The sequence below is a fragment of the Peromyscus maniculatus genome, chromosome 20 (genome assembly GCF_049852395.1).
Source record: "Peromyscus maniculatus bairdii isolate BWxNUB_F1_BW_parent chromosome 20, HU_Pman_BW_mat_3.1, whole genome shotgun sequence".
In the NCBI taxonomy this organism is placed as follows: Eukaryota; Metazoa; Chordata; class Mammalia; order Rodentia; family Cricetidae; genus Peromyscus; species Peromyscus maniculatus.
The window spans coordinates 15,490,706-15,503,892 of NC_134871.1; the positions used below are offsets into that span (position 1 = coordinate 15,490,706).

The window sequence follows — 13,187 nt, forward strand, 5'->3', positions numbered from 1 at the left end:
TTTTCTAACGGACTTCAAATTTTAACATAGAAAAAATACATTATCTGTAAGGAGTATTGCTGCACAATGTACTTGATATAGGAATGTTCGTGAGATCAAAATTTTGTTTATTTTGTTTTTGTCCTTTTTGGCCATTTTTTTCAGGCAATGGGTAATAGCCATGTTATATTAGAACAAGATAAAGCCATATTTTAAAACAATCATACAAAACCCATTATTAATACATAAACTGTAAAAACAGCCACCATTTCTTTTTTTTTTTCTGGGTATTTTTGAAATAGCCTGGGATATGGTAGGCCAAATTCAGCATCTTTTAAAGAATCTGAACTCCAAAAATGTTACATAACTTGTAAGCCATTTCCACAGTATACTGCATGTATCTGATGTAATAGAAACATACATTTCTTACATTTTTTCCAGCAAATATTTTCAGGGAGAATATTCATAAAATTAAGTACTTCAATAGTCAGACATTTTTCAAAGTAGTGACAGTATATCTGCCAATGTGGTAAATATCCTCTTCCTCCTTCCTCTCCCCCTCTCCTCCTCCAGCTGCTCCTCTTCCTCCTCCTCTTCATCATCTTCTTCTTCATTTACAAAGAACTGGACTGGGATCACCAACTTATTTCTTCCATGACAATAAATGAATGTAGCTAAGTTCACAGTACTCTGTACACATCTGTGTCTTGGGTCAAGCTCAGCAATGCTGCAGCTATGTGGGCTATTTACAAAATAATCCTCAAAGAATGGCCAGAACTGTGATTTGAGTTGTAGAATATGAACTTGAAACATTAAATGTACTTATATTTATACTCATTCATTGATGATTGAGTAAAAGTCATATGATTCTGAATACACAAAATTATGATGTTTATTATCACTAGAATTGACGCATAATCTTTTAAGTCCACAATGTTTTCACTCAATGCAAAGTTCTAAGAATTATTATCATTACTCACTTCTTTCTTATATTTTGTTTTTGTAACATGAAAAATGAATTAACATCTGTTGTAGAAATCTTAGTTTGTGAATGTAGTTGAAGTATATTCTGGATATAAATTTATAAGATGAATACAGATAAGTAAACTAATAAGTGAAAATAATCAACCTCATAAAGTTTTTTTTGTGAAATACTTCAGAACTTATTTTCCCATGAAAAAGTAATTTTTGTGAAGATTTGTAACATTTTAGTTGCTTAGGAATCTTAAACTATGTTCATTTCATTGGAAGATTCATAATAAATGTCAGGAGTCATTTTTACACAGAATATAAATTAAACACGAAATCTGTAAAATATCTTGCTGATATTTTTCTAGCAAACCTATGTTTTATAATGGAATGACATTTTGAGAACAACCTTTTTTAAATCCCCTATATTAAAATCTTAGCTATCTTAACCTAAAGGAGGAGAAAGAAGTTAGAAAAAGAGAGTCACAGAGTGAAATAAAACTATGAGAAAAACAGCTGAGTGGTGGTGGCCCACTCCTTTAATCCCAGCACTCTGGAGGCAGAGGCTGGTGGATCTCTGTGAGTTAGAGGCCAGCCTGGGCTACATAGCGAGTTCCAGGATAGGCTCCAAAGCTACATAGAGCAACCCTGTCTCAATAAAACAAACAAACAAAAAAAGCTGAAAAAAATTCTGAAAGTAATTATGGTAAATACTAAATTGTAATGACTCTACAATTTCCAATTAAATTAAATGTGATATCCATTTATTATTTTTTAAAAAGATAGTCTTCTGAAAACTTTACTGCCTTAAATCATGCTCATTGTCTTGGTGGCCTAAAATACATATGTCAGGAACCAATTGGCACCAGTCCTCATTTAAAGGTAGAAAATACAAAAACAACAACAACAAACAAAAAACAAAACAAAACAAAACAAGAACACAAAACCTGCAGATTACTATTATATTGTAATCCTTTGTTCTCTGTCTCCTCCTCTTTCTATTTTCTTTTGTTTGTTTGTTTTTCGTTTTTGTTTTTGGATGGTTGGTGATTGGTTTGCTTCTCCTGGTTCCTGTTGATCAGTGGTGTTTGGCCAGTTTGTATTTTTCCAGACATCCCTCCACGATGTTGTTGAGGTGTTTGATGGGCCAACTCAGCAGTCTCCTCTGTTATCTTCCCTCTCGGGATCCCATTCAGGTATCCTTTACTAGAACTGCCATTCCTCAGCTATTGGTTAAAGACTGACTTTGATTAGTATTGTAGAGAGAGTTGAGATTAATGTCATCCATGTTAGCAATACTGTAACCTGAAGATTTTGTTTTTAAGAATAAAACCACAATTTAATAGTAATTTATAAGCTTGAGACAAATTTAATTATTTTCTAGGACTGTAATAAAATAAATACAATACTTAATCACAATCTGTGGTGTTTCATGTGCTATAAAATATTTAAGAATGAGCCATATGTATTAAAATGTAATTAAAGCTTTCTGATAAAAAAATTGCAATTGAAGCTGAACCCAAAGAAATTATATTGCTAGCAGTAGGCTATTTTAAAGTAATTTGATGGAACCTAGTTTGACATTTTCAAATGACAGTGTAAAATGCTGTAGTTTATTAGTTTACTGACTGGAGATTATTTATGATATCTGAGTATTTGTTTTGTTGAGTAGGAGAGTCACTTCCACTGAGTTCAGGTAATCAGATCACAATTCGATTCACTTCAGTTGGACCCATAACAGCTAAGGGATTTCACTTTGTTTATCAAGGTAAGTGACACTGTAGTCTAGAAACACACTAAGGAATGATATCAATTTCCATGCTGTGCTCAGTTGTTGTCCAATGCTCTCCTCATAACCGTAGAGGACAGAGGAAAGTGGCATTAAGTAGTTGTACACTGACACCTACCTCATGAATCCTTTCCTACAACATTGTTGCTTCACCCAATTTAAAAAGAATGCATTGTTCCATCACCTTTCCTAATTGAAATGCCTGAATTTTCCTTCTTTCCTTCCCAACATTTTGTTTTCAAAACACCTGTGTTACCCTTACTATTCTTGACTCGTCTCATTTTTTTTCTCATGGTCTTCCACTCTAAATTAAACACATGGACTTTTGTTGTAATTTATTTAGTTAAGGTAAATGTTGCTCCACGTGAAAAATATACTTTCTTATCCTCTCAGTAAAATTGAACTTTCTGCACAGTTACTAAGAATTTTCCACATTAAATGTTAATTTCCATGATTTTTCTTGTCTTTTATGGACAACTTTTTATAGTATCGTTGAACTAAATCAAGAATCATTTGAAATATATGAATCAATTGTATATGATCATGTAATAGTTCTTCTCAAAATTACTTTGTACCTTACTACTAAGAAATGTATGAATATTTGTGATTTTGTATTCTTATTAAACTCCCTCATCTCACTTTTTTTTCAGTTGGCTGTAACATACACTCTTTTATCATAATATTTCCCCCTGTACACAATTGTGGTACTGTGAATCTTCAAAGGCACTGAGAAAATTTAGTTGCATTTCCTCAAGTCATGCTGGAGGGCTTAATCTATTGGAATTCATGCCATTCTCTTGGACTATTGTCAATCTCTTTAATCACATTTGTATGTGTTTTAAAAAGAAAAAACATCCTGTTATCATTCTACTTTATTAAATCAAAAAAGGCACAATTGATGGGCATACAAATTATAAACACCATCTCAAATTTTATTATGTATGATTGATGAATTAAAAATAAATATTGTTGTTAATCTGTCTGACTTATATTCTGCTTAATCTGACTGAAATTACTGTCTTCATTGGTAACAAACATACATTGAAAATTAAGTTTGTAAACATGTTTGCAATATCTAGTTAGTATTAATCAGATCCAGTACATGAAACAACTGGAAAATATTTCATGTATTCTAAATTATTTTCTGTAGTTGGGAATCAAAACAGAAAATTATACAACCACTTTTGATCCTGTAAATTGCATTATCTAAAAAAAGTTGCTTTGTTGTATTGATAAGAGTTTAGTTAAAACAGAAGAGAGAAAGTAACATAATTGATGTTATTTAAAGGATCAAAGTTAAAATTTTTAAAGAAAATATCTTGAAGGTCAACATTCTTTTTAAATTGTATTTTATTTTTATTGAACTTGAAACATTTAGATATGTGTTAAAATTAATCATTCTAATTATGGAAAAAAAGAGATTTTTGAGCCTCTGTAGGTAGTTACATTTTGAAAGCAATATATGTCTGATACACGTGAAATTAAACCAACTTCTTTCTGTGCAGCTGTTCCTAGAACAAGCTCTACACAGTGCAGTTCTGTGCCTGAGCCAAGGTTTGGAAGAAGGATGGGCAATGACTTTGCCGTTGGTTCATTGGTCCTCTTTGAATGTAACCCAGGATACATCCTCCATGGCTCCAGAGCCATTAGGTGTGACACAGTGCCCAATTCTTTGGCCCAGTGGAATGATTCCTTACCTACTTGCATTGGTGAGTGTATATGTTTGTGTGCTCTGTGACTGTGCATAATTTTGGCCCATTTTTTAATCAGATAAGTTCCTTCTCCAATGGATAATCCAAAAATGTCTCTTCCAGTTCTCTACACTGTCTCTATATTCTGATAATTCCCTTTTGTGAAAAACTTTTCACTTTTACAGAATGCCCTCTATACTTGCCATTGTTTCTTGTCCTTTAGGAGTCTTATCGAAAATATCTTTGCCTATCCTGTCATCCTGAATTATTCCTTCTATCAATTCTATCAATCATTATTTTAATATTCTTTCTCTGTATGTGTGTCTTTCAGCTGTTATCAGCAGTATTCTGAGTTTTCATTGTAAAAATCTTACAACATTTAGGCAAAATTTATCTCTTGGTAATGACATGGTATTCTTTCCTTAATTCTAGATGGCTATTTATTTATTTATTTATAGTTATTAAGTGCTATTAATTTTTGCTTATTGATTTTTTATCTTGAAACTGATAAATTCATTTATTGATTTTAGTAGTCAATTGATATTTTTTAAAGATAGATCATATCATCTGCCATCACAATTTGATTTCCTCTTTTTCAGTTAAATGCTCTTTTTGTTCATTTGTTTTTTTTCTTTTCTTTTATCATTTCATTTTTTTTCTTGTGTTGTTGTTCTGCCTGTGACTTGTGGTAGCCAGAATAAAATGGGAAAAGTTCTCAGATTTTCTTTTTCCAGATCTTATAACTGTTTATATTACCTCTTTATTCAATATATTAGGTATTAATTTACTATACATTACTTTTTATATTATGGTATGTTCCTTGTAAGCCAAATTTTTTCCACATTTTCACCATGAAATTTGTCAAATATCTTTTCTGCATTCATTGAAATGATTGTATAAATTTTTTGTCCTTGTTTCTGTTATTATGAGGTATCAGATTTACCTTGGTAAATGCTGAACCATCCTTGCCTTCCTAGGATGATATAGAGATTAATATCTCTAGTGTGCTGTTAGATTGGGTTTGCTTTTATTTGTTAGATAATTTTGAATCTATGTCTTCTGTTTAAAGTTTTTCAGTCTAATGCATTTTTAATAACTGTCAAAACAGCTAAGAGGTTAGAGTTTAGTGGGAGAAGTACTGTGGTAGATTGGAGCTAAGGAATGCAGAAGACATCACACCACACAACAGATTTCATGCAAGATATTTTTTGGGGGGGAGTCCAAGGAGAGTGCGTGAAAGGGCATCTCAGAGTGTTGATGAGAGACAGAGACAAAGTGACAGTGAGATGAGATAGAGATAGAGAGATAGATAGAGAGAGAGACAGAGACAGAGACAGAGATTGAGAGAGCAAGATTGTGGTCTGTGATGGCAGGGACCTTTAAAAGGGTAAGCATTTCTCATTGGGCGGTTGGTGATGATATAACTGCTAGTGTTGAGTTGCTGAAGGAAGGCTTGGGGAGCACCTAGTTCCTAACAGTAGACAGTCCTAGTTTTAAATATTTTGACACAAATTTAAATCTTCAAACAACCTATTGGGAAATTACTTTTCTATCTTCCTAACATAAGTCATTAACTATAATCATTATGGTATAAAAGAGGGCTCTTGAACTACCTCCTCCAATAAGATTACAATTTGTGTCTTTTAACATTATTGTAACAGTAATCATTATGAAATTATTTAGAATTACAGTAAAATTTGTTTTCATCAGTTGCTCCATGTAAACATTAATAATAAAATTAATAAAATGCAAATAAAGTGAAATTAAAGATATTATAATTTTCTTTTAAATAGGTACAAAGCAATAGTTTTACTCAGATTTTTCTCTTTTCTTTGTGACTCCAAAGAATTAAAATACTACCTTATGAGGGGAAACATTTTCTTTTTCATCAAAACATGAAAACATGAGAGGGTTTCCAAAAAGAAAAGACACAGAAGAGAAAAACTAGCTGATTCAGAAAAAAAAAATGAATACAACTTATAACTTGAAGAAGAAAGGAAGTGAAAGCCAGCTATAAAATGTAAAAATATAAATGATGTAATATAATCTAGTCCTGCTTAATGCCAAACAAAAGTCTTGTGACAGTCATGTTGGTTAGTTCTTCAAATTCATAAGAAAATCAAATTAAAGGAATAAAAGCTATTTTGTTACAAACTTTCATAGATTTGAATTAATTTCTAGGCTCAATTAATGGATATAAGCTTGAGATAGAGGAGAACATTTAGTGGCAGGAGGCCACTGTGGGGAAAGCTACCCACTTTTAGTCATCCAACAAGCAGAAAATTGGAAGATCTGCATATGAGCTATACCTTTCAATATCACCTCTCTCCTTCATGGCCTATGTCTTTCTGCTCTGCCCTTCCTCCTAATGGCTCATTTAGCCTTGAGCTGACCAATGAATGGACTGATTCATTGATGAACTAGGTTCCTTCATGATCCAATAACAACTAAACAGCAGTGTCATCTGGAGGCTAAGCCTTCAACAAATGAAGTCCTGGGGTGCAGGTGGGTAGGATGTCACATTCACACTTTATATGTAAACTATTGTAACTACTTAAATATTTAATTGGTAAGTTACATTGTGTTTGTATACACATAGGGCAGCCTTTGAAAAATGATTCGGTATTAACCTCACGAATGATATTAATATTCTTATAAAACAGACTACAAGTAGATGTCTCATTCCCTTCCATGCTGTGAAAGCACAGTAAGAGAATGGTCAATATGAACCAGGAAACAGGCTCTCCATAGTCGTGGAATCATCTAGTGCACAGATTGTTGGCATTCCAACTTCTCAAACTATGAGAATATATGCCTGTTGTTTATTAGATATACAGTCTGTGGTGTATTGTTTTAGCAGTGCAAATGAACTAAGTCAAAGAATCAGCAACAGTAATTGGTTGCTGCTTACAAACTCTAAAGATGAACTGGAAAATAGATCAAAACTGGAATGGTTGAGATACGTGCTGGATGGAGCTACATTTCTATAAAGCACTATAGAGATAATTATTCTCAGAAAATAATAAGGTGGTCATGAAGAGACTGTTGGTCTAGACTCAGCAAAGGCCCTGTTGATGTTTCAGATAGAAATAAGGAACATATTGTTGACTAATGTAGGGAAGGCTATCTGTATTATCAAGTTGTAAGAAGCTGCCTAGATGTACTAATATTATTTTATAGAAAGTACAACTTGGGAATAATGAAATTGAATTGGGTGTTTGGCAGAGGAGGTACATTGGAGGTACAACTCAATTTGTTTGTCTTGGCTGCTTTTGTCAAAGTGTGTGACTCATAAAGCATTTAATAACAGAATGTTATCCAGTTGCGGTGGCATGCCCCTATAGTCTAAGGTACCCAGGAAGCAGACACAAGAAGTTGTGCATGCAAGTTTGAGTCCAGCATGGGAACCACAGCAAGACTCTGTTTCAGAAAATAAATAAATAAATAAATAAATAAATACATACATACATACATGTAATAATGAAATGTGAATCTCAACTTAAAATCTAGAAACTTTCTGCTTGTGAATTGGAATAAGACCATTGTATTCAGGAGGCAACTTTAAGCGAATGCAAAGGGATGTTTGGTAATATTACTGTTTAAACAGAAACTAGGAGGAGGTAGTTGACAGGATAACAGGGCAATTAGTCAGATATGACAAAAAGGAGGACCAAGACAATGGAAGATTTAGCCAGATTTTATTTCAGAAATAATCAAGGGATATTCCCTGCCTCACCTTTCCAGACTTTAAGGTGTGAGAGGTGGCTGACTTAAGGGGGAGGATCTCTGATACCTTCTATCATTTCTCTGCCAGGATCTACTTTAAGCTGTGTCACAGAGCTCTTTAGCTACTCAGATAAGGTCTCGGGCAGTTGTAATGTATATGCTATTCCACAGCAAGATAATGGTATTCTAATTGCCTCCACATATAAATAAAAGATGCCAATCCACAGCAAGATAATGTTATCCTAATTGCTTCCACATAGAAATAAAAGATGCCCCAAAGAACAGCTTTGTCCAGGCAGAGAACTGCCCAAAATGGGAGCCTACACAGAACCCCTTAGATGGACAGATGCCCACTGTACAAGTGGATCTATGCCTCTTACTCCACAGAAGGAGATTCACTGGTTTGAAATTTTTGCCAGGAAGATCTGCAGTCATGTAACTTCAACCAATGAAAGCTATAACATGAGCTATGCCAAGAAAAACCTCAACACAAACTGTTTCCTGCCCTCAGACTAGAAGATAGTGTTACTAGACGTACCACAGAGGCCAGAGTCCAACCTCCCATCATACCAGGTTTTGGCTCCCTGTCTCAAAGGCTAATCAAAAGAATGAATGGTAATGAAGGCAGAGAAATGGTTTTTAGCCATAATGACATTGTGAGCAAAACAGAGAAGTATTGTTTACAATATGTGACTGAGAGTCTTTGGTGATACAGGAAAGGGGAAGAGGATGGGGAAGTTTAAGAGTTATAAAGGTGTCTGTTTTAGAACATCATTTCACTGACCATTATCTTAGCATCAGCCTGGTAGGGCCTTGTCACCAATAAGAACTTCACTGCTGTGTACAAGGGGAGTTTGGACACTTGTGATAAGATGTTTATTGTGCAGTTCTTTTGTTATCAGAATCTGATTGCAGGACAGAATAAGGCAGATAAAGAAAATTCAGAAAGGTGATATGGTGTCAGGTCAGGAGCTGAGTCCTTCAGCCGGTGTGGTGGTAGCATAGGCTTTAATCCCAACACTGGAGGCAGAAATAGGCAGATGTTGGAGTTCCAGGCTAGCCTGCTCTACAGAGTGAGTTCCAGGACAACTGCCAGCACTACACAGTGAAACTGTGTCTCGAAACAACAATAACAACATGACAAAAACCATAAGCAACAACAACAGCAACCACAAAAACATCGAGCCCTTCCTCAGGTTTCTGGCAACATAGGAAAGCCCATGACATCCTCAGGCAGTCTGGAACAACGTTTTGTAAAAGTTAATAGTTGACAATTTGTTTGATTATGATGTTCTTCTAAATCTTGCAAATATCTGAGTTATACTTTGGTGTGTTCAGTCTTGAAGTGAAATAGAAAGATTAGATAAAGTTAAGGCCAACACAAACACTCCAAAGTGTTTAACATGCCTATGGATAGTTGAGCAACACAGCTATGACCAAGTGACCAAGGCTTATGGGGTCATCCCTAAGCTAAGATGTCAAGTTCTCAATTCCCCTGGGACCCATGTAAAAAAATCTCATGTGTTTAGCTAAAGCAGCTATTTATTTATATCCCTCTTCTATCTATGTGTTTAGAAAGTATCACCTTTGCTCTGGTAGGTTCAGAATCCAGGAACCCAGCTCCAGTAGGACAAGAGGAAGGAGCATAAAAAAAAAAAAAAAAAGATTATTCTCAAACTTTGTGGACTTGTCTGAGATCTACCAACTCTTTATATTCCCTTCGCATTTTCCATGAAACTATTCTATGTTTAGGCCACTCCTATATATTACTAGTACTAATTGGCTTATGGCTAACAACAAACTTATCTCAGGATAAATTGCTATTCAAATACTATTGATCTGTTTTGTATTATATTTAGATGAGACTTTAAACTTTGTATTTTTTACTTAATGAGTCTATGTTGAACTGTAGATATTTTAACTTCAAAATTTTCTGAATACGGTGGCTAGAGAGAGGGCGCAGCAATTAAATGCATTTGCTGCACTTGCAGAGGACCCAAGTTCGATTCCCAGCACTCACAGGGCAGCACCAATCAGTCTGTGTCTCCAATTCCAGAGGTTCTAGTGCCCCCTTCCGGCTTCCAGTGGCCCTGCGTGAACGTGGTACGCATGCAGGCAAAACATTTGCGCATATGAAGCAGACACGAATGAATCTAAAAATAAGTATTTTGAATACAAATGATTGTGTCTAATGTTTTTAAGTAAAATCCGTGATGCATGAACAATTTTAATATGAAAGTCAGCACAGAGCTATCTTAAGTTTATACCTGTGTAGTCTCTTTGATTTTTGTGTTTACTTTGAATTTACATTGTTTATGTAAGTTTTAGCCTGCTTGGAGCCTTTGCTCTCCCTGTTCCCACGAATTAGAATACACTACTCTTCCATGCTTTTCTACCTCACAGCATTGTTTCTTTCAAGACTCATACTGAAACTCTCCAACTGTCCTTTGTAAAACAGCTTTGTGCCTCTCATCCTCCATCCATTCTCCACACTCTTGTTTATGGGAACATCCACTATATTATGCATATACAGCATTTGTGCTTGTTAAAATTTTCTTAATCTATTTAAATCCATCTCATTTTCCCTACTAATATACTATTTTATACTCAACCAAGAGGACCTTGTTGATACATAGCAGCTGAGCAGTGAGCAGTTGTTCAATGACAGGATTTCAGCAAACAATTGATCATTTCCTGAATGCATGTGGAGGTATAACAACTTTAGCTACCTTCTCACAGGTTCATGCAGTCAAATTTCATTATTGCTCTACATAGCCATATTCTTGATCGGTCTGATGCTTACTTGAGCACATCTGAGGTTTTCCATGTTGTATAGCTTGGTCTGTTTGTGGGGGCCCTGGTAGTGTGGTCAGGATTTATCCCTGGTGCATGATTTGGCTTTCTGGATCCCATTACCTATGGTCGGACACCTTGCTCAGCCCTGATAAAGCAGGAAGGGCTTTGCCTCAACTGAATGTACCAGGCTCAGCTGTCCCTCAATGGGACAACAGCTACCTTGTTGGAGGAGGGGATAAAAAGTGTGGAGGTGGAGGTAGGGGAAGGGGAGCTGGAGGAGGGATGAGAGGGGGATCTGTGGTTGGTATGTAAAATGAATTTTTAAAAAGTTATATAGGTAAACTACACAAAAATGAAAGGATTGGAAAAATGGAAGCAGCGGCATACAGACAAGTGAAATCTTGTACAAAGCCTCAATCTAAACAATTCATGGATAAATTACCATGAATTATAACTTTGATAAAAAAAATTTAAAGTTATGAAACAGGTAAAAAGGAATCATAAAAGTTTGGCTGGATACAGAGCTTTCATCCTCAAATTTGACCCTGTTACACTTCAGTGTTCTTAAGATTTTTTTTTTTCTGTCTAAAGCCCCAAGGCTGTCGAGCTCTGAGACTTGGAGATTCAAATAACCCCCTGCAGCCACTAATAGCTTTGACAATAGAAGGCCTCAGGTAGAAGGACTTCTGTCGGTGGGAGGTCTCTTTTGAAAAGGCCGGGCAGTGACACCTACACCCCTTGGGGGAAAAGTCTTTAATTAGCTGCTTATCCCATCACTATTATCTGCTGTGTTCTTCAAGTGCCTTCCAGACCCAGAATCACATTCATTTGAAGTGTCTCAAGGCAATGGCACCACCTATCTAGTTCATCTCTTTTTGGTCCAAATGAGAAACTTTTGAAGGGGTGTGTCTCTTATTTTTCTCTCTCTGTCTCTGTCTCTGTCTCTCTCTCTGTGTGTGTGTGTGTGTGTTTAAACAGGTCTCACTCTCATTTCTTTATCTTTTTTTTCCTTTCATTTTTTTCCCCCCGAGACAGGGTTTCTCTGTATAGTTTTGGTGCCTGTCCTGGATTTCACTCTGTAGACCAGGCTGGTCTCGAACTCACAGAAATGAGCCTGGCTCTGCCTCCCAAGTGCTGGGATTAAAGGCGTGTGCCACTGCTGCCCAGCCTCAACTCTCATTCCTTGATGGGCCCATTTGTTTATCTTTACATGCAGTCAAGAAAGACTTATTGCCTGTAGTGTTAAACAGCAATTATCAATATTTACATGAAATATAATTTTGAATTCTGAAATCAGCACTAGAAAGGTAGACGAATTATTTTTTCTTGTGTTGGTAGTAAGATCCCTGTTTTGTTTTGAGTAGAGGCACACACAAACATGAGAAGGTCCACAGGTGTCTGGAACACTATACACAGACAAGGTTCCTACAGAGAGGAGACAAACAAAGGTAGGGATCCTTGAAGGCCATGGCCAGGGCGAATTCAATGGTGTAGGGAGTCACTGAGTGGAATGTGAAAGGATGTTTCTGAAAAATCGCTCTAATGAAAGACCAGAGTGGAAGTCATAAGACTGCATAGGAAAAAAGGAAAGGTAAATTACAGAGGATGATCAGAGTCCTGGAAATGAGATTTGAGTCAGGGTATACTTTTTGTTGACTTCTTTACTATTGTGTTATTGTGTGTGTGTGTTCTTGTGTGCGCGTGCATATGTGTGTGCATGCATGCATGAGGAAGTACAGGTTCACACATACAGAAATACCTGTGTGGAAGGGAGAGAATGACTTCAGGAGTCTCTTCTTCAATTCTGCCTTCTTGAAGCAGGATCTCTCTTGTGCCTGACACTGCTTTGCACACCCCAGGCCCAGGAGCTTCTAACCCATTTTTCTGTCTGCTGCATGTTCTGATGCAGGAATGCTGGGACAGCTACAGATGCAGGCTGGTTCACCTGCATTGGGTTTTGTTGTTGTTGTTTTGATTTGGTGTTTTGAGTCAGCATTTCTCTGAGTAATAATCCTGATTGTCCTGGAACTCACTTTGTAGACCAGGCTGGCCTCAACCTCACTGAGATCTGCCTGCCTCTGCCTCTCAAATGCTGGGAGTAAAGGCGTACCCTGGCCACCTGCATTGTTTTAACCTGGGTTCAGGGACTGGTTCAGGCTTTCACTACAGCACTTTTATTGGCTGAGACATGCCTCTAGTCCACCACATATGTTTTAAAGGAGAATTAACAGGATTTG

General features: G+C 36.0%; 1 protein-coding gene across 3 annotated transcripts in view; it reads left to right on the forward strand.

Moving 5' to 3' along the window:
* Csmd3 (CUB and Sushi multiple domains 3) overlaps positions 1-13,187 on the forward strand; it is a 1,148,052-nt gene that overhangs the window by 978,898 nt on the left and 155,967 nt on the right. For 2 of the 3 annotated variants that reach the window (XM_006993205.4, XM_042265494.2), the window contains 3 exons: positions 2,031-2,144; positions 2,621-2,716; positions 4,243-4,446. In XM_006993205.4, coding sequence (XP_006993267.1) covers positions 2,031-2,144; positions 2,621-2,716; positions 4,243-4,446 — 414 coding nt within the window. The remainder of the gene's footprint in view (positions 1-2,030; positions 2,145-2,620; positions 2,717-4,242; positions 4,447-13,187) is intronic. The other variant, XM_042265493.2, reaches the window with a different exon arrangement.